This window comes from Malaclemys terrapin, chromosome 13 (assembly GCF_027887155.1).
Source record: "Malaclemys terrapin pileata isolate rMalTer1 chromosome 13, rMalTer1.hap1, whole genome shotgun sequence".
Taxonomy (NCBI): Eukaryota; Metazoa; Chordata; order Testudines; family Emydidae; genus Malaclemys; species Malaclemys terrapin.
Window position 1 is genome coordinate 36,340,882 of NC_071517.1, and position 21,187 is coordinate 36,362,068.

General features: G+C 42.3%; 1 protein-coding gene across 2 annotated transcripts in view; it reads right to left on the reverse strand.

Annotated features, from left to right (window-relative positions):
* Positions 1–21,187, reverse strand: part of LOC128847293 (olfactory receptor 5V1-like) — a 78,553-nt gene continuing 57,366 nt past the window's right edge. The window contains exons 1-2 of one of the 2 annotated variants that reach the window (XM_054046687.1): positions 11,879–11,921; positions 1–958 (exon numbers count right to left, since the gene is read on the reverse strand). In XM_054046687.1, coding sequence (XP_053902662.1) covers positions 1–933 — 933 coding nt within the window. In that variant the 5' untranslated portion in view covers positions 934–958; positions 11,879–11,921. Of the gene's footprint in view, positions 959–11,878; positions 11,922–21,187 lie in introns of those variants that run through there. The other variant, XM_054046686.1, reaches the window with a different exon arrangement.

Here is a 21,187-nt window from a genome sequence, read left to right on the forward strand (position 1 = left end):
TCATTGCAAACACAATTTCCCCATGAAAACTTTTCTCAGAGCCCCCTTCACATCCTTGTTCCTCAGGGTGTAGATCAGTGGATTCATCATGGGGGTTACTATGCTGTAAAGCACCGAGATCAGTCTGTCGTTGTCCAGTGAGTAGCTGGAGATGGGCCGGACGTAGGTGAAGATGGAGCTTCCGTAGTACATCAGGACGATGGTCAGGTGAGATGCGCAGGTGGAGAAAGCTTTGAGTCTCCCCTCTGTGGAGCGTATCTTCAGGATGGTGGAGATGATATAGACATAAGACAGGACTATGCACAGGAACGGGGTCCACCCGATGAAGACCCCGATGGCGAGCAGGATGATCTCATTGAGGGAGGTGTCCCCACAGGAGAGTTTGAGGAGGGGTGGGATGTCACAGAAGAAGTAATTGAGCTGGTTGGCCCCGCAGAAAGGCAGCCGGAAGGTGAAAAATGTGTGCACCACAGAGTTGAGGAAGCCGCTGGCCCAGCAGGCACCAGCTAGCTCGAGGCAGACAGCTTTCCTCATGATGACCAAGTAGTGCAAGGGGTTGCATATCGCCACATAGCGGTCATAAGCCATCACAGCCAGGAGGATGCACTCTGTGCCCACAAAGGAGAGGAAAACATAGAGCTGCATGATGCAGCCTGCATAGCTGATCCTCTTCCTTTCTGCCAACAGGTGCACCAACATCTGGGGGACATTGGTGGTGGTGTAGCAGATGTCCAGGAAAGAGAGGTTTCCCAGGAAGAAGTACATGGGGGTGCAAAGCCGGGGATCTGTGCAGACAATCACGATGATGGAGATGTTCCCCACCAGAGTGCAGAGGTAGGTGACCAAGAAGACGCTAAAGAGCAAGAACTGCAGCTGCTGGAGGCTGGAGAACCCCATGATGATGAATTCAGTTGGGGCAGTTTCATTTGCCATTTCTTCAGAGCTGAGAGGGATGACTCTAAAGAGAATAAATGTAAGGAATGAGGCTAAGGTTCTCAAAGCCACCTAAAGGATTTGGATGCCCAGTCCTCATTACAGTTTATGGGAACTGGGCATCTAAATCCCTTAGGTGGCTTTTGGAAATCTCAGATTTAGGTTGTTTGTGAACTTGGACAGAAAATTTTAGGGGATAATTTCATCTTAAATTGTGCAATATAAAGGCAAGAAAGTGTATCTGTGTGTCTCTTCATGTGTGTGTTTGATTGCATGATTGTGTTTGTTACTGTATCTGGTTGTGTGTATGTGTGTGTGTGTGTGTGTGCGCGCGCATGTGAGAGAGAGAGAGAGTTTTATTTTGTGTGTGTGTTTATATTTGATTGGGTGTATTGTTGTGTATGTTTGCCATTGTGTGTATGATTACGGTAGTGCCTATTTTCTATTTTCTATATATATATATATATATATATATGGTTGTGCTGTGTGCGGTGTTGTTTGTGTATGTGATTGTGTATGTGATTCTGTGTGATTGTGATAGTGTCTCTGTGTTCATTTGTGTATGTATACAGTTATGAATGTTTGCTGATTTGTATTTAGATGTTTGTGTGTTCAATTGTGTGTGCTTGTGTGTGATTCTGGTAGCACATGCACATGTGTGTTTCAATGTGTATGTATATGATTGTGTGCGTTATGTGTGTATGTTTTTGTGTGTGTATTTGTGGTAGTGTCAGTGTGTGTGTTTAATTGTGTTTGTGCATGTGTAAGTGCAGTAGTGTATATTTGTGGTTTCTGTGTCTGTATATGTTTGAGCATGTCTGTGCTCTTGTGTGCTTAGCTATTTCTACTCAATACAAATTTGGCTGCAGACCTAAATTCATCATTGATCGAGGAGAGGATAACCCCATCTATAGCTCTGTGAGGAGAGAATGCGGTTTCAATTCTGGTCATGTCAATACAGTAGGAATCCTGTATCAGAACATTCCCTCTATACAACTCTGGTACTAAATTCATAAAGCTCCACAAAACTCTCCCATCGCTGGTGTGTTTCATACCAACCTTTCCCACTACCACCTCCATGAATGTTCTGTGCCACCTCCGAGCCAGCCAGCACACATTTCCTCATCTACATCCCATCTGGGCCCATACCCAGGTACATCACTAACTATGACACACATAAACCTAATAACACTTTTCAGCGGTAGAAGACAGAATCAACTAATTCCCCTTATCTCCTGCTAATCACTCACTCACTCCTATCTAATTTATCTATCGTCATCATCATGACTAGATTAGTCTCTTTCTTTCCAGGCATGTCTGTCTATTTCTTGTTCTCTTTCTATGTCCTTCCTGACTGTGGCCACCCCCCACTCTCTCCTCCTCACCTAATTAATATCCCTCTCCCACCCTGCCATAAAGCACCCAAGCCCCAGGACTTTCATACTGCCGCTGAGGTCTTACCTGCATGGACACTTAGTGCACGGCAGCAGTGTTCAGATGGACACTTGTTACACTGCAGGCTAGTGTGGGGTAGATTTACACCCTTCACTAACAGTCCCCTAGTGTGCTTTGATCTAGCCTGCTTTGCAACGGGAGTAGCTCAAAGTGCACTCAGGAGCTATTAGTGTGTGGCAGCAGCATCCAGTCAGATACTTAGTACACCCCAGCTTGCTGCAAACTAAGGCTAGGTCTATACTACCCGCCTGAATCGGCGGGTAGAAATCGACCTCTTGGGGATCGATTTATCACGTCCCGTCGGGACGCGACAATCGATCCCCGAATCGGCGCTCTAACTCCACCAGCGGAGGTGGTAGTAAGCGCCGCCGACAAAAAGCCACAGAAGTCGATTTTACCGCCGTCCTCACAACGGGGTAAGTCGGCTGCGATACGTCGAATTCAGCTACGCTATTCACGTAGCTGAATTTGCGTATCTTAAATCGACTCCCCCCTGTAGTGTAGATGTACCCTGAGTGTTCATTTAGACGAGATGTGACACTCATACTTAGTCAAGATATGTTGAGTTCACAGGAACCATAGATTTCTTTGGGTTGCAGGGACCTGGCAGTCACAAGGGAGAGATATGAACTGCAGAATATGGGGCTGCCCAGCTGAGCAGAAGCCCAGCTACAATATTTAATATGGCATTGAGAGTTGGCACTGGGTAAAGGGGTGGATTTTTAAAGACAAAGGGTGCCTTTGAAATGGGAGCTGGAGGTCTAACTATCCTTTATGCCTTTAAAAAATCTCCCCATATGACTAAGATTTTCAAAGCTGCCCAAAAGATTCTGAATTGCCCAATTTAAGTCACCTTAAAGGGACATGATTCTTCCCCACTTTCTGAAAATCAGCCCTCTTTAAGGCATCACACATTAGAAAACTGAAAATTGAGGCATCCAAAATCACTAAAGGTCCAAATGATTTCAATGGGTGTTAGGCACCTAGATCTTTTGAAAATCCCATGAGGTGCCTAAATACCTTTAAGGCCAGAATTTTCAAAGGGAGATATGGGCCAGTTTTTTAGTCATCAACATACATACACAACAGTCTGACACAAACAAATCTACAGATATAAGTAGACATTGAATTGCAGAGATGTGGGGCTGGAAGAGATCTCAAGAGGTTATCTAGTCCAGCTCCCGGTGCTGAGGTAGGACCAAGTAAACTTAGATCAGTTGTGACAGGTGTTTGTCCAACCTGTTCTTAAAAATCTCCAGTGACGGGGATTCCACAACCTCCCTAGGTAACCTGTTCCAGAGCTTAACTATCCATAGAGCTGGAAAGTTTTTCTTAATATCTAACCTGAATCTCTCCAGATGCAAACTACACTGATTCCTCCTTGTCCTACTCTTAGTGGACATGGAGAACAATTGATCACCATCCTCTTTGAAACCACCTTTCACATATTACACAACATACAAATACAAACACAAGGACATAATGAAATAATGACCCGAAGAAGAGCTCTGTGTAAGCTTGAAAGCTTGTCTCTCTCACCAACAGAAGGTTGTCCAATAAAAGATATTACCTCACCCACCTTGTCTCTATAATGAAATAAGGGTTGTTACGCTCTGGAAAAGGCTTCCAAGGGTGGCAGTGGAATCCCATCACTGGAGGTTTGTAAGATGACGGTGGACAAACATCTGTCAGGGATGGTCTAAGTTTACTGCCTCAGCACAGGGGGCTGGATTTGATAATTCCCAAAGTTCTTTCCAGAGCTATGATTCTATGACACACACATGAGCACAAAGACACAATCTACAAACACAGATCCTCAGACCTTGTGTGGGATTTTTAAAAGTGCCTAGAAAGACAGAGATACACGTCTCTGGAGTTTTATGTGACTTGTGCTCCTTACTCACTTGGTTTCTTTGGAAAATCCCCCCAAAAAACAATTAAACATACACAGATGAACATACATTCACAACAGAATCTCGCCCACAAACCTATAGTCAATCACAATGACACACACACACAGATGAGCAGACAAATGCAGTTAGACACACACTTAAGAACACGCAAAAAAAAATGATTAACCCAGGTATATGACCATAAAAACACAATGACACATAGCTGCAAACAGAATCACACACACAAACCTACAAACAAAATAAAACACACAAATATGATCACACAAACATGATCTCACCCACACAGAACTACAAACACATCCATATAAATTCCAGACAAATACAGTTCTAGACATAAACACACAGAGAGAGTAAAGGAAACAGACAAACACATGTACCAAACAAACTGTACGCAAACTCAGACAAACACACACTAACCATATTAAACCAGGTCCCTAAACTGGTATAATTCAGCATAGCCCCTTTGGAGTCAATGGGCCAGATTCCCTGCTTGCATAAATCTGTGTAGCTCCACTGCCTTCATCATTTGCTGTACTGCTTTATACAACTTAGGATCTGGCCAGCTGGCTTTGATTTGCTTCAGACATGATCTACTGGAAATGCCAGTGGAATAGAGAAACAGAGAATCCACACATACACACTCAGACACCCCTAATGTCCTCAATAAAAATCCCGGCCTAATTCACCTAAATAGAAGTGAATGGCACAACCTAAGCAGGATTCCCAACGTGCCACACTGCGATTACTTATATACGTTTTCATGACCACGAGGTAATTATCCCCAAAGATCTTCTGCCGTGATGTTGCCAAGAAACTCCAACTGCCCTTAGTAACAAGAGAGGAAAGAAATCAAACATTCAGAATCCTGCAAGGAACATCTGGCTCTATTTCCCACGGGGATGGATTTACAGCTGGAGATCTTAGATTACAAGAGATTTAGACTCAAGGAAACAGAGTCACTTTGGACCAAATTTTTAGAGGTATTTAGGAACATAGACAGATTTTCAATGGGTATTAGATACCCAGATGCTTTTGAAAATCCCACTGGTGCCAAATATCTTTAAAAATCTGGCCCTTTGTGTCTGAACAAAGTTGCAAAGAACAGCTGTACCATCCTGGTCCCTGTTATTGCTTTGCAGTATTTGTGCCATGGAATAAATGCCACCTTGAGGTAATATTATGAAATGCTAATGCACCATCAGGACTCAAGACATTGACAGGAAGGTGCACCAGGGATACTTTTGATCCTGTGTGACACTATTTGCTATCCTGGGCCAACTATCAAGCCTGGTTTAACACATTTCTCTCTCTCGCTCTCTCCCTTTCCAAATTCTGCACCCCTTCTGCATGCTGAAGGGCGGGGAAGATGTTTCTTCTCTCTCTTCTTCCTCCTGAATGGTGAGTGCTTTCTCCTTCCCCCCTGTTTTCCAACCCTTCCTAGGACCTGAATTTCTCACTTCAGTATGGAATTGATCCAGTGACCATGGAAGTAATTGGAAAGGCTCCCATTGGGTTGTGTGATGCCTATTATATGAATATCCTCATTTAATACCAGGCACTCAAGTTCACTCATCTTAGTACTTCTAGCATTTGTGTACAAGCATTTATAATATTTGTCAATATTTAGTTGTTTGCCATTATGTGATGTAATTGAATGGGACTCTTCTTCATTTGTCTGTTTCTCTTCACCTCCTACCTGTGCTTTATCAATTTCTATCCTCTCCTCTTTACTAGGACATAAAGAACCCCCATTAATAGATCCTCCTCTAAGGGATGTCTCTGTCTGAACCATGTACTCTTCTGTAGCTTTCAGCTTTCACCCAGACCTTGGTGTAAGAACTCCTTTGTGACCTTTTTAATTTTACTTGCCAGCAGTCTGGTTCCATTATTGTCTTGGGTGGAGCCCATCCTTCCTCTATACTCTGGTCCTTTCCCAAAAGATTCCCCAGTGTCAAACAAACCTAAAATCCTTCTCCCAACACCATCATCTCATACACGCATTGAGATCCTGCAGTTCTGCCTGACTGATTGGCCTTGTGTGTGGAACTGGAAGCATTTCAGAGAATGCTACCATGGAGGTTCTGGACTTTAATCTCTTACCAAGCAGACTAAATTTGGCCTCCAGGACCTCTCTCCTACGTTTCCCTATGTCACTGGTACCTACATGTACCACAACCATGGCTTCTCCCCAGCACTGCACATAAGCCTGTCTAGATGTCTGAAGGGGTCAGCAACCTTCACACCCAACCAATTCACCATGCGGTTCTCCCGGTCATCGTAAACCCAGCTATCGATATTTCTAATAATCAAATCCCCTGTTACTGTTACCCCTACAAGGGAGGGGAACCCAGTTATTAGGAAGAGATAGGTATCATCAGTGCAAGAGGATACCATGACATCATCTGGAAGAAGGGTTCCAACTATGGGATCATTGCCCTCCACTCGGGCTTGATGTTCTCCTTCCCCAAGACTTTCATCCTCCTCAACAGCACCGAGGCTCTCAGTCCGGAGGTGGAATGGCTTTATTGTGTCCACACAGATGGAATGAAGGAACATATTACTGATTTTCTTAATCCTATCAGAGAAATCCCCACAGGATGGAGGAGAAAAATTCCATTATTGCCTCAGAAGACTAAAACCAGGTGAGTGTCATCAAATGTTTATTATATCCTTCACCCTGGAAATTCAATCTCCCTTTGCATGTACACTTGTGGAGAATTGATATTGGTGAAAATGATGTGAACAGTTGCAGAGTTGTTCAATTCATTGCATTTAAATTACAATATTATGCTGTGTAACATTTCAGTGGTTAATTGTCCTCAGAGATGAACATTTGCACCTTATTTCCTGTTTGAGTTTTGCTGACTTCTATTTCCAGGTGCTGGATCTTGTTTTGTCTTTGTCTGCCATAATAAAGAGCCCTCCACTATATCTTCTCTTCATGTGAATACGTATAGATGGTACTCCAGTCAAGATAGATAGCTATCTGAACTAAAAGATGGGAGAGGTACAGCTGTGAGAACTTCGTACCTCAAATCCTGTGTGGTGCTGAGTACCTGTTACTCCCCTTGTTTTCAGAGGGACAGATACTCAATAAGGTTAGTGTTGTTAAGTGCTGAAGTGTGTTATTGCTCCTGCAAAGTTGTTACTGTTTTGGAGCTCTGATGTCAGAGGCACTAGCAGACAGTGCAGCATGTTAATTCAGCAGACCTCGATGTTACTCATAAAGAAAGACCACAGGCTCAGGTCGGTGACAAAGGCACTCGGCCAGCTGTATTGGCCTCAAGGCACAGTTCTAGCATCCTGGTTCTGTGGTTACAGGTACAGTAACACACGAGTGCCCAGTGCCAAGGAGTGGCTCAGTCAGCAGCGGGAATTTCTACTGTCCCTTGGCTACACAGAGGTTTAAACTGAGGTACCCTAACATTTATAGACTGAGACAGCCTTATGTCCCACCTCACATGTTTCATGACATCTGCTTGTTACCTCCTCTTGTACCTTGCTCCAGGTGTCTCAGGCAAAGCATCCCTATTCATCACTTCTGTCAAACCCTCTTATCTGGTGTTAGGTCAGGACGTACCTGGGCTAAACTTTTGGAGTCTGTTCACACACATACCCAGTGTCTATTGCTTCCTAGGGGTGCCTGTGTGTTAGCATAATGCAGTGGTTTGCATATTACAAAATACGGATCACAAGACATTGAGGCTAGGAGATAACATTCTGTAGATACAAGACCACTAAACAAATTGAACTGCACAAAACAGCTGCTAACAGAAATGGTTCTGTGTTCAGTCAGGAGACTGACCAGCATACTGGGCAGGATGGTGGAGGTGTAGCAGGTCTCCAAGCAGGACAAGTTCCCCAGGAAGAAGTACATGGGGGTGTAAAGGTGCTGATAAGTCACAACTAGCATCACAGTGAGGATGTTCACAGCCAGGGTCACAATGTACCTCGCTAGAAACATCAGGAAGAGAAAAATCTGCAGCTCAGGAAGCTCCCCAAATCCTAGGAGGATGACATATGTGATGGTCATTTATAGATGTGATTTCCACATTCTATATTTATTATGGTTTGCGTCTAAGAGGGAATAAAACAAACTCTGAAAAAAACTCAAGGAATCAAAACTTTTAGTATTTTAATATAATGTTAACATTTTAATTCCAAATTGTTCAAAAGCTGTCTTCCATTGCGGGTTACCAGCCCAATGGCTGGCTCAGGAAGCCAGACTGGGAAGGTTAATTCTAGTGTCTCTGCTGGTGGAGACATCTGAACTTTGGAATCTATACATCTATGAATATATAAAAACAAGGTCAGAAGGACCCATTGTGATCATCTAGTCTGACTGATAACACAGGCCCTAGAACTTCCCAAAAAATAAATCCAAGAGCAGATCTTATAGAAACAAAAAAGTCAGCCCAAATTTCTTTGAATTGTTAGGGCATTCCCTTTTTAGGGAATGTCAGTCATTCTTTAGCTGCGAGGTCAGCCATATCATTGAGCCAGGCACCAATATTTGGAGAGGATTGACTTTTCCATCACTGGCAATTTTTATATGAAAATTGGATGTTTTTCTAAATGATCTACTGTAGTTCAAACAGGGATTATTTTGGAGCATTTTTATGGCCTGTGTTATACAGGAGGTCAGACTAGATGATCACAATGATCACTTCTGGCCTAAAGATGCTATGATGCTATGAAAACCCTTCAAGATCAAGTATTCTCTGTCAAGTATTCCTGATGCAATTTTTTTTCCTATTACTTTTATATTAAATGTTAGGGAGTTTGGAAAAAAAAATACTTCAGATAAGGGGTTGCCCACCCCTTTTTACCCAACTTCATAAAAAGGCATGTGGTTGGACTGAAATGTGTTTACATGACCAAATAGAAGTGACCCTGACAATTTTCTCCTGCCTAATTCTTGCTAGGAGCACACAGCTTTTTCTTTGGTGTTCTCGCTACCATCACCTATGCCACTGTCTGTTCAGAGGTAGGTTACTGGTGTAAAAAGTGGAAGCACTCTTGGGGTATGTGAGAATGATGTAAAAAGGTCCCATTGAATTTTAAAAGCATCCTTTTTTCATTGTATATATAGGGCCATGAAGAGAAGAGAGTCTTATTGTAGGTGTACGTCAGACATTCTGTTATGTACATGGGTTGCTGCTTAACTTCTGGATAGAATTTATTCTAACCTCTAACACCCTTAATGACTTGAGGCATGCATACCTGATACTACCTGTCACCCCTGGTGAGAGTAGAAGGTACATGTGCTCCATCATCTGCATTGGTTGCTGGCTTTCTGGGTAGAATTTAAAGATGTTTGCTCTACTCCTATATTGTAGGTAGAACCTATAAACTTGAGACTGTCTCTCTGTCTCATATTGATACAACTGCAGCCCGTGGAGAGATCATGCCACTACCTCCTTGAAATAATACAGAGAAGCTGCTGGAAGAGTATTCTTCACAGGGAGGGCTGGATTTAAGGGCAGGTGACCCAGACAACTGACAGGGATAAATCATGCAGGCAAATTGTGCATCAAAGTCGTGAAATGGGCTACAAATGCAATACAAATAAGGTATTCAAAAGTTTATCAAATGGAGGGGGCGCCAAAGACGCTCCTTGCCTGGGGCACCATTTGGTCTAGGGCCAGCCCTGTCCATAGGGGCCATACATTGCTGGAATTCACTTCCTCACTTGATATGAAATAGCCTGAATCTGTTGAGATGGGGAGGGCTTATGGAATTGGGCATTGATCTGCTATTGGGTTTTGAGGCTCATAATCTAAAGCTTCCTAAAGGGATTTGGACATACAATTCCTGATGAGTGAATGGGAACTGAGCCCAAAGGTGGCTTTGAAAATCTTACCCTGAATGCTTTGATGGTGGCTGGGTCCTGTTGGGGTGGCTAGAAATTGTCTGGGATTTGTGTAAGTAATAGCAGAGAGTGCTGAGATTTGGAATAGTGCTTGTAAATCACAAATGAGAAGGTTTCCTAAATTATCCCTATGCTCAATTCCAATTAATATTAATGGGGGAGGGATATCGAGTTTTCCAAGACAGCTTTGAAAATCTCAGTCCATCATAGTCTCAAACTGTGTTTCTGGACTGATGTGTCACTTAGCCACTATTATACTGGAGATTGTGATGTAGTTCAGTGGACTAGGCACCAAAATGGGAGTGCAAAGCTGTGAGCTTCATTTCTAACTTGTTTATGATCATGGACCGGTCAATTCCCCTCTCTGTGCCTGAGTTTCCTCATTTATAAAATGGGGACACAGATACTGCTTAAAGTGGTTTGAGTGCTATAGATAATGAGTGCTTTTCTAGGTGCTAAGCACTACCATATCATTATTCTGCCATGCGACCAAGCACAGCTCTCCAGACACACATTCAAACATGAAGCTGAAACTGTCTCCCTCACTTGATCATCTCTGCTATTTTAATCCTCAACCAGTGCAGAAATGTTAACAAACTTGTTCTAACCTCCACCCCACTCCGACCCCAGTATTTCGTATTTGTTCATATTTCTCATAGACATTTTGCCTGGGATTTTCAAAATAATCAACACTGGTCTAATTCTGATCCCAATTAAATCACCTTTCAATATCCCGCCTGAAATTCACTGGGAGTTGTGTGCCTGAATCTATTAGGCTCCTTGGAAAATCCTACTGCTCTTTCGGATTCTCCTACTGGAAAATTGATAGTACACTGATATGAATCAGCTTTTCATGGGTCTTTTTGGCAGGGATATCAAACTCCAAAGTTTAAGCCTGATTGGTGATCCCTTATCAAACCTAATTGATATGTCACTCAGATACCATAGTAAGGATAGAGAAATGTCAAAATAAATTCGGGATTTTAATGGGAGCTAGGTGCCCTACACCCTAAATCACATTTAAAAATCCTGGCCTAGATAAGCATACAGGGCAACATTTAATGTGGATAGAAGGAGATAGATCTACCTCTCCATTCCAGTCCTATGAGACAACAGCACAGAGATGGTAGCTGAATTTCTGTTTGTGGATGAGATCACCCAGAGGTAAGATGTAGAAGGAGAAGAGGAAGGGACTAAGGAGAGAGCCCAACAGAATCCCCATAGAAAATTGGAGAGGGGATGATAAGGAACCTCTGAAGAAGCTGAAGCTGCTATTAGAGAGGCAGAAGGAGAACCAGGAGAGGACAGACACATGGAAACCAAGGGAGGACAAGCTTTCAAGAAGAACAGCATGATCAGAGGCATTGACAGTCTGACAGTTCAAAGAGGATAAGGATGGAGTACTGGTTCTGAGCTTTAGAGATCATTAGAGACTTTGGTGAGAGTGATTTCAATGGAGAGCAAGGGTAGAAGCTGGATTGGAGAGTATCTAGAATGGAACTAGAGAGGAACTACCATCAGTGATTGTTAATAGCACATTCAATGAGCTTAGAGATGAAAGGGAGAAGGATTGGAGAGGCAAGTGGAGTCAAAGATGGATTTGGGGGGGGGGCAGTGGGGGGTCAGGTGGGAGAGATTAAAGCATGTTATATTGTGGGGGGGAAGAGCCAGAGGAGAGTGAAAGATTATCACATTTTCTACTCACGTTTCTAACCTCTCAATATTTCTTTTTCCTGGCTTCAAGGCACTAACCCTAGAAAAAAGATATTAAAGAGGTGGTGAAGAAAGACTCCTCACATATATTGCTGCTACTTCAGCTTGTCTAGCACTGTGTCTGAATTAACTATGAGTTTTCTGTGTATGCCTACCACTCACCGAGGTGGGAAGTATCTTAGAAAGATTGTCTCTGCTATACCATGTTCAGCAGTATAGCAAAGACAGTTACTGTTCAACATATTTATTAATGATCTGGATAAAGGGGGAAACAATGAGGTGGTAAAATTTGCAGATGATACAAAACTACACAAGATAGAACGAGGAGTACTTGTGGAACCTTAGAGACTAACAAATGTATTTGAGCATAAGCTTTTGTGGGTTAAAACCCACTTCATCGGATGCATGCATTGGAAAAATAGTAGGAAGATATATATACACAAAGAACATAAAAAATGGGTGTTGCCATACCAGTTGTAATGAGAGTAATTAATTAAGGTGAGCTATTAGGTGAGTTAATGCTATCATTGAGATGTATGGTGTTTAATTTAATTTCCTATATTTTAAAGGTAAAATAAAATCAAATTTGGTGAGTTAAATAAAACTTACTGTGATGGAGTTTGTAGATGACCCCTGATTTATAATGTGTTTTCTCCTGCAACTTCAATGTTCTTCTGATCAATAAGGGAAATGGATTGTTCTGCATTATAACTGGCCCCCTATCTATTGATCTAGCACTCTGTTGCTGTCTTCAGATGAATTGTGTATAGCTAACTGTGGTCTTCACTAGCAGCAAAAGGGGGTAGCTTTTGGAAAGATCTATCCATTGTCATTATTTAAGGGTTTGGGGGGACTCATTCCCTGGAGCCCTGCACAACTCAAAAGCAGAGGACCAGAGGCAAAACTTAACTTTTTTGTGCTTTGTGTGTGGTCTAAAATTTCACCAAACTAATGTGAAAACAGATACAGGGCAGAATGGCTAGTGCTCAATGGCTGAGTTCATGACTGGGAGCCAGGGACTCCTGATTTCTAGCTCTGGCCATGTGGAAATGACACATGTGGTTCCGATCCATTGTCACTGTGTTCTTATTTTTCTATCCAGACATTCTACATATCAATTTTTTTTCAGAATTTTTGTTCTGCAGGAAATTTTGACATTTCAGTTTTCATTTTGGCTTGGAATAGAAACAAATTTTGAACTGTCGGAATTTCCCAAGGAATGTAAATTCCATGTTGCAACCAGCTCTAATCTCCACCTTGTAGCCTTTAAATTAATTTGGGGTGCAAAATGAATTTGTCACTAATAACAGTTTCATTCTTTGGTGGCTACTTAGAGATTAATAAGGAAGATGATTGGTGAGACACACAGAGATTGAGTTTTATTAATAACATGATCGACATAAGCAAAATCACAGAACTAGAAAAACAAGATGAGAATAACAGCCTAATCCACATCATCTGTACTCATGAATCTATGGAGCTGTGGGTTCTTGTTTCTCAGACTTGTAAATGTTTGGTTTCACTGCTGGTGGAACAATGGAAAAGAACACAGAAATGAACACAACAGGTCATGATTCAGAGACAACACTGAACTTGGGTATCATGTGATATAACAAAGTTAAGGAACATAGAAATAATGACCACATGTGGTGGGCAGATGGCAAAGGGTTTATACTGGCTTAAATAGAAGGAACTCTGAACAGTAAACGTAGATATAGCCTGAGAGTGCAACATGAGGAATTATTTTTGCTTGGTGAAAAATACCCTCTCTATCAATTTTCTCAGCACATTTTTAGCTCCTTGTTTCTGTTGACCTGATTTTTAGAGGGCTGATTTATTATAGGCTCGCCAATGATCTGACCAGAAGATAATCAGATTCTGGTCCTAAAATCAGGCTACAGAATTAAATGTAGAGAGTTCAATACTTTGTAAGGACCCTGGGGGTGTGTTTCAGGAACACTCAAGCTGAGGACAAAGCAAAGCTTTAAAGATTTTTATTAAAATAAAGGAAAAAGTTACCAAAGCTCCAAACCACAGAACCAAAAAGAAATAATACAATTCTAGGGAACCCTGTGGTAACATTCCTTACAAGGCTATTTAGGCTAGCGCACTCATACCCTTCCCTGGGGACTTGATGATGAGAGACAAAGGACCAGACTTGTCTCTGGCAAGGCAAATGAGTCCGATGATCCAGGTTCCTCAATGCCGAGATGGTGGTGGTAAGGGTCAGGTGTTGAATAGCTAAGTTATACTTAAAAGCTAAGCTAACAGCTAAAATTAAAAGAACAAAAGGAACTAAAGAGCTCTCTCCACATGGTGGTTTGCCTTTTTATAGGGTCTTGGCACTATCCTAAATATTCATGTCAGTGCCCAGCCTTCCATCCTCAAATCTTATTTCCTCACGCACATAATCTTAGGGTACACTTACTCTACAGACTAGCATATTCATACATATTGAAAGAATATCCATGCATATTAAAATCAATTATCTCATTCTCAAAACCTGTTACCGTTGGCCTGAACCATTATTTCCACGTTCTTGTGGTGTCTCTTGCGGTTACCCAGTATGTCCCAGAATTTTGGTAAACACATTCAGTTCCCCAAAGTCTAAAAGGGTAACCGGTAGGCCATTTATCTATGCCAAAGGTTACAAAAACTCATGCTAACTTGCTTTAGCTAATCATAGGATACAGGCCTTTAGGTTCCTTGCCTTACAGCCCAATATAATGAATAAATGTCTACTGAAATTATTCAATACAAAAATAAAAACCAAAATAATATAATCAAACCAATAAAGAAAAACAGGATATATAATATAGCAAGCTAGCAGGCTAGCCCTATGGGCTACATTTCTCACTACCCTTAGGCGAGTTCTACATTAGAAACTTTTGTGGGTATAGTAATGTCGGTTAGGGGTGCTAAAGCCCTAGACACATTTGCCAGTATAGGTTATTTCATTAGTAAAATATGGTAATGGCTTTATTATTAAAGCTTCAATATTGCATGAAGCAACTTGCTGCTCACAACACTCAGCCCTGGGATATGCAAGGCTACATTGAAGGGATAATGTCCTGTGAGTGTGTGAGCCCATACTCTCATTGATGGGGTTTGAGAATGAAAATGTGCCCAAGACTGTGATGGGAAATTAGCACTACCTGAAAAAGGTAATTTAATGCATCTCTGCCATCCTTCTGGCTGCAGAAAGTTAGAGGAAGCCTTGCCTGGATTTGCTGTCACTGCATTGACATTGGTTTCATGATGCATTTTTTATCAAGACTAACCGGAGTAGCGTCTTCCCCAGGGGACCTTTTCTCTCCTTATTTCTCAGGCTATAAACCACCAGATTCCACAGTGGTGGCAAAACAGAGTAAAACACAGCAGCCAGCAGGTCCTGATATAGTGAGGACATTGACTTTGGTCTCATGTAGGTGAACATTGTGGTGCTCAAATAATGAAAAAAACCATCAGGTGAGGCAGTTAGGTGGAAGCGGTTTTGTGCTTGCCTTGTGCAGAAGGGATTCTTAGAATGGTGGTTGAAACAACGAAAAGTAAACCAAAAAATAAAACACAGACAACAATAAAAATTTCATTAGCTGATGTATCGTAGCAAGAGCTCTTTAGTAGCTGTGGGATATCGCAGAAGAACTGCCCAATAACTTTGGAGTGACAGAACGATAACCTAAAGGTGTTACCAGTTTGCAGCACTGAGTAGAGGACACCACTGATCCAGTATCCAGATGCCATCTGGGCGCACACAGCCTTGTTCTTGATCACTCTAATGTAGGGGACAGCAGATAGCAATATAGCGATCATACGCCATGACCACTAGAAAAATCATCTCTGCAAAAGCTAAGGTGGGAACCAAAAAGACTCGGGTGACAACCAGAGAAAGATCAATCTGGTGTTGGTTAAGGAATTGGCCACGGATTTAGGGACAGTAACAGATGTAGCAGACATCTAGGAAGGACAAGTTTCCAAGGAAGAAGTACATGGGGGTGTGAAGTTTGCAGTGGAGGGCTACGACCAGGATGATGAGACGATTCCCTACCACAGCTTCCAGTAAATTACTAGAAACACCACAAAGTGTAGAATCTGCACCTCCCAAATGTCAGAGAATCCCAGGAGAAGAAACTCAGTCAGGGTGGTTTGGTTGAACATTTCTTGCCTTGGATACACTTTGTGGAGAGATGGACATGGAGAGAAAGAAAGAAGGAGAGAAACTGTTTATATGTATTATGTAGCAGAAAAGATACGGGGGGCTGAAGAACTACAAATGGACTCTCCTTTTTTTTTGCTTTGCTATGTGGATGTACATTTCTTATTATAGTTAAGAGGAGTTTTATTTTGAAAGATGACAATTTAGAAATATATATTTTTATTCAACAGGCTGCCTGCCTGTGTATATTCCAAATCATATCTGCTGGCTCTACTGACCAAAATGAGTTATATTATTTATTTTCCTGTTAACCCTGTAGAAGCAAAACAGCTATAGAAGAATAGCATGTATAGTATTCTGGCTCACTGATCAGCTTTAGCAAGAGCATTCTTAGCTAAGTTTCAAAAACAGACACAGTTTTGCCCTCACTTACACCTGAGGTATAACATTGTCTTAAATTCCACACATACTGACACCTGTACAACCCAGCTGCCTTCAAATTCCTCCCTCGGTGACACACATGCTGTCATAACTATAAAGGGAAGGGTAACAGCTGTCCTGTGTACAGTACTATAAAATCCCTCCTGGCCAGAGACTCCAAAATCCTTTTCCCTGTAACGGGTTAAGAAGCTCAGGTAACCTGGCTGACACCTGACCCAAAGGACCAATAAGGGGACAAGATACTTTCAAATCTCGAGGGGAGGGGGGGAGGGAAAAGGCTTTTGTTTGTGTTCTTTATTTGGGAGTGTGTTCGCTCTCGGGACTGTGAGGGACCAGACATCAATCCAGGTTCTCCACATCTTTCTAAACAAGTCTCTCCTATTTCAAACTTGTAAGTAAATAGCCAGGCCAGGCGTGTTAGTTTTCCTTTGTTTTCTCAACTTGTAAATGTACCTTTTACTAGAGTGTTTATCTTTGTTTGCTGTACTTTGAACCTAAGACTAGAGGGGAGTCCTCTGAGCTCTTTAAGTTTGATTACCCTGTAAAGTTATTTTCTATACTGATTTTACAGAGATGATTTTTACCTTTTTCTTTAATTAAAAGCCTTCTTTTTAAGAACCTGATTGATTTTTCCTTGTTTTAAATCCAAGGGGATTGGATCTGTAGTCACCAGGAGTTGGTGGGAGGAAGGAGGGGAATGGTTAATTTCTCCTTGTTTTAAGATCGAAGGGGTTTGGATCTGCATTCACCAGGGAATTGGTGAAAGGTTTCTCAAGGCTTCCCAGGGAGGGAATCCATTGGGAATGGTAGCAGCGGGACCAGAGCTAAGCTGGTAGTTAAGCTTAGAAGTTTTCATGCAGGCCCCTACATTTGTACCCTAAAGTTCAAAGTGGGGATACAGCCTTGACACATGCTAATCATTTATTTCACAGTCTACCCAGTACAACTCTATTGTCTTTATTTTCTGCCCTCAGTGACAGCAGTTGAGATTTTCAAAGTGGCCAAAGGGGTTTTGAAATCCATTTTCACGATTTTATTAATAATTGATCATCCAAATCTATTAGGTGACTTTGAAAATCTCAGTCGAAATTTTTTACAGACGAGGATACACAGATATTCTTCATAGACACATTTCTCTAAAGACATTTTATCCCACAGCAAGGACTTAGTAATTTGTCTCTTCACAATTTCAATCAAAGATTCAGAAGCGTAAAGGATGGAAAAATCTATTGAGCCATCTAGCCCATCTTCCTGGGTTCTGTATAAGATTGCTATCTCTGGGACATTTTCTTGTATCATGTTCAGTGTTGTTTGTGAAATATGAAGCAATAGGATTTCCAATATTTGTTCCATGTGTTTTAGCTCATTATTGCTTCAAGTCCAATTCCTCTGGTACCACCCAATGCAGAGAAATTAATGGCCTTCTGAGCAACCCGATGTCAGAAATATTTTGGAAACATGGACTGAGTTCAGAGAAGAGCAATAAAAATGAATTTGAAGACTGGATTTGTTGATTTAGGATGAAAGTTTAGAATGCTGTAGATCAAATATAAAATAAAAATAATGATTTTGAAGGAATGCATTCACATATCTTGTCTTAAATTCAGGTGGCTGCTAAAAGGTGTACATTAAATTTTATTTGTTCAATTTTGGTCATAATTTCAGTGTTGCTAGCATAAGCATAAGTGTGTACATTTATTTCATTGGTCATTTCAGGTGGTGTTAATGATTCACATTCTTTCAATAATAATGCTGGAAAAATGTAATTTATACATTTTGTATAAGAGTGACATTAATTACTCCAGATAATTAGCCTTAATAACGAGTTAAGAGGAAAGTCTACCTTGGATCTTCCTGCAAATAAAACCCTCAGATTATTCCCTGTGAAGGGGACACTGCATTGTACCCTAGTATACCCACCCACATACACACTCACACATGCACGCATGGCTCTGACTTTTCAGTAAATTGCACGTTACCCCAGCATGTCTGCCACTGTGGGTTAGCATGAATAGGAAGGAAGGATATTCCCCTGGTCCCCTTTGAGGCTACTACCCTTCCTTCTCCCCTCTCCTGTTGTAAGATCTATGCCAAGACCTATGAGTATCTCACAGTGCTGCCCCTGCCCTTGTCTGTCCTGTACTGTGACTCCAAGGGACTTGGAGGTACTCACTGAAGACCACCATCCATGCTGTCCACCCATCCATTTAACACCAGCCTCTGGGGCAATGTGTCCCACTGCCTGCTGAGGGTGAATGTTGGCATCTGAGTCTCTGTGTGGTGAGGAGACATCATCCCCAATATCCAGGCAGTCGATTTTGTCAGGTTCCTCCCTGTGGGTCACCAGCTGGTGGAAGCAGATGGCCATCCTCTGGAGGCTGCTCAGAAGAGCTAGTGTAACCCGGATGTCAGTGTATGTTAGGGGTCCCTCTCTGTGCCCAGTCCACAGAGGATCTGAGTCTGTTACAGCCCTGACTAGGGAGCTTTGGCTCAGGTGGTAGCTCTAGCAACTCATGTAGCACTGGAAGTCCCCATTTTAGCCCTTGATCTGTTTGCCAAAGTGTCGGCCATCACACCAGCATAAAAGGGGCCGTTACTGTGGGGCAGGTGGACAGCTGAATGGGAGGGCATAGATGGTGGGCATCCATGAGGGAGAATGAAGTGTCCCCAGGCCCCTCCTGAGCCACAACATGTGGGAGAGACTGCAATGGAAGACACAACATCTGGAATACAGTGCAGCAGAGAAGGGGGAACATGCAAGGTGGGGTGAATGTCCCTCCCCAATGTCCAGCCAGCCACAAGGTGAGGGGCTTCTTGGGTGGGGAGAACACCTCAGTGAACACCTATCACAAGCAAGGAATGAGCTGTTATGACAGTTGTTATCGTGACTGATAGACCAGAGACTGAAATGGGGACCTCCAGAGATAAAAATAGAAGCTTGAACTCAAGGCCTGGGGCACCTGAGATCAGGAGCTAAGGCTCTTGAGCTGTGACTCTTACATACTCATATCCTCTGTGGATTGGGCACTGTGTTACTGGGAACATCCTCTGTTACTGGGAGCCTGTAACACACACTCACAAATCGATTACACTCTCACACCTCTGCTTGGCCCATGGCACATCATCAGCCTCTATGAAAGCCCTCAAGTCCCCTGTAGAGGTCTTCCCAGGACCACACCTGAAGTGAGACCTCTCCACACCACTGCATTTATATCATCATTTGTGAGTGTGGTAGTGATACCTTGGTGGTGTTTTTGCAGTCATGGGGGGGGGGGGGGAAAGAGAGGGGGATAACCAATAACAGGTCCTAAAAGCAGGTATTGTAGACGGAATGCCCCCTCAGCAATGTTTCGCTGTAGTGTTAGAACTTAGGGTGGAACATTTTCTTTGGTGAAGGTTATTTTTTAAAAGTGAGAGATTTCCCTGGAATTTGAGAAATTGGTGATTTTTGAGCAGTTATTCAGTGTGGATCAATGTCTCATTCTTCAAAACTCCTGTGGAAATTCAAGAGCAATGGAAATATTACATTCTAGAGTTAGGGACAGATTATTAAAGATATTTAGACACCTACTGGGATTTTAAAAAGCAAATGGTGCCTAACACTTATTGATTCCAATGGGAGCTGGGCACCTAGATGTCTCCCTTATTAGAATGGAATAAAAATTACCATGATAGTATCCAGATGTCAAAGGCACAGTTATCTAAGACCCTTTCACCCGTCACATTAAGACTTAACTGATATAAGCAAACCGGCACCTGTTGCTCTCTGCAGATGAGCTGCGTATAGCTGACTTTGGCCTCTACTCTCAGTAAAGGATTGTTGGTGCTGGGGAAGGAGATTTATCCAGGTCTTTTCTCCCAGGGACTTAGGGGACATGCTCTCTAGAGCCCTGTACAGAGCAGGGCCGCAAGCAGAGGCCCCAGGGCAAAATATAACTTCTCTGTCCCATGTGTTTCTACAGTTTATCAAAACAAAATGAGAGAAAAGACAAAGAAAAAGGCCTAGAGGATTGAACTCAGCGCTTGCATCCAAAGCATCCTGAGTTATAATCCCAGCCATAGGTAAAATACATATGCGTTAGCTATCTATTGACGGTGTCCCAAGTATTCTCTGCTTTTTAACATAGGGATATTTGGGTAACATATATGGTTGGTGATATGCAATAAACCAGATTAGATGAACTGATGATTCCCTTCTGGCCTTAAACTCTATGAAACTGTTAAACAACATGTGTATCCTGTAATCTGAATTCAGTCCTGCTCATTGCTTAGGCCTTTCAGTGGTTGCAAGGCTTAGTTAGTCCTTAGAAAGGCTTCAGGCTTTGGTTAGGCCTTGGAATAACTGCAGGCCTTGGTCAGGGATTTAAATGTCTTCAGGCAGTGATTAGCCTGTATCATGGCGACGTCTCTTTGTTAGGCCTTAGAATAGCTGCAGCCTTGGTTAGGTATCAGAATGGCTGCAGTACCTGGTTATGTTTTAGTATGTATGCAGCCCTTATTTAGACCTTGGGGTGGGTGCAGGTCTTTCGTTAGGCTTTGGAATGGAGACAGAACTTGACTAGGCCTTGGAATGGTTATATGTTCAGCTTGGAAAGACTGTTGGCTCTGGTTAGGCCTTGGATTTACTATAGGCCATAGTTAGACCTTGGAGTGGCTGTAGGCTGTAGTTAGACTTTGGGATGTCTATAGGCCCTGATTAGGCCT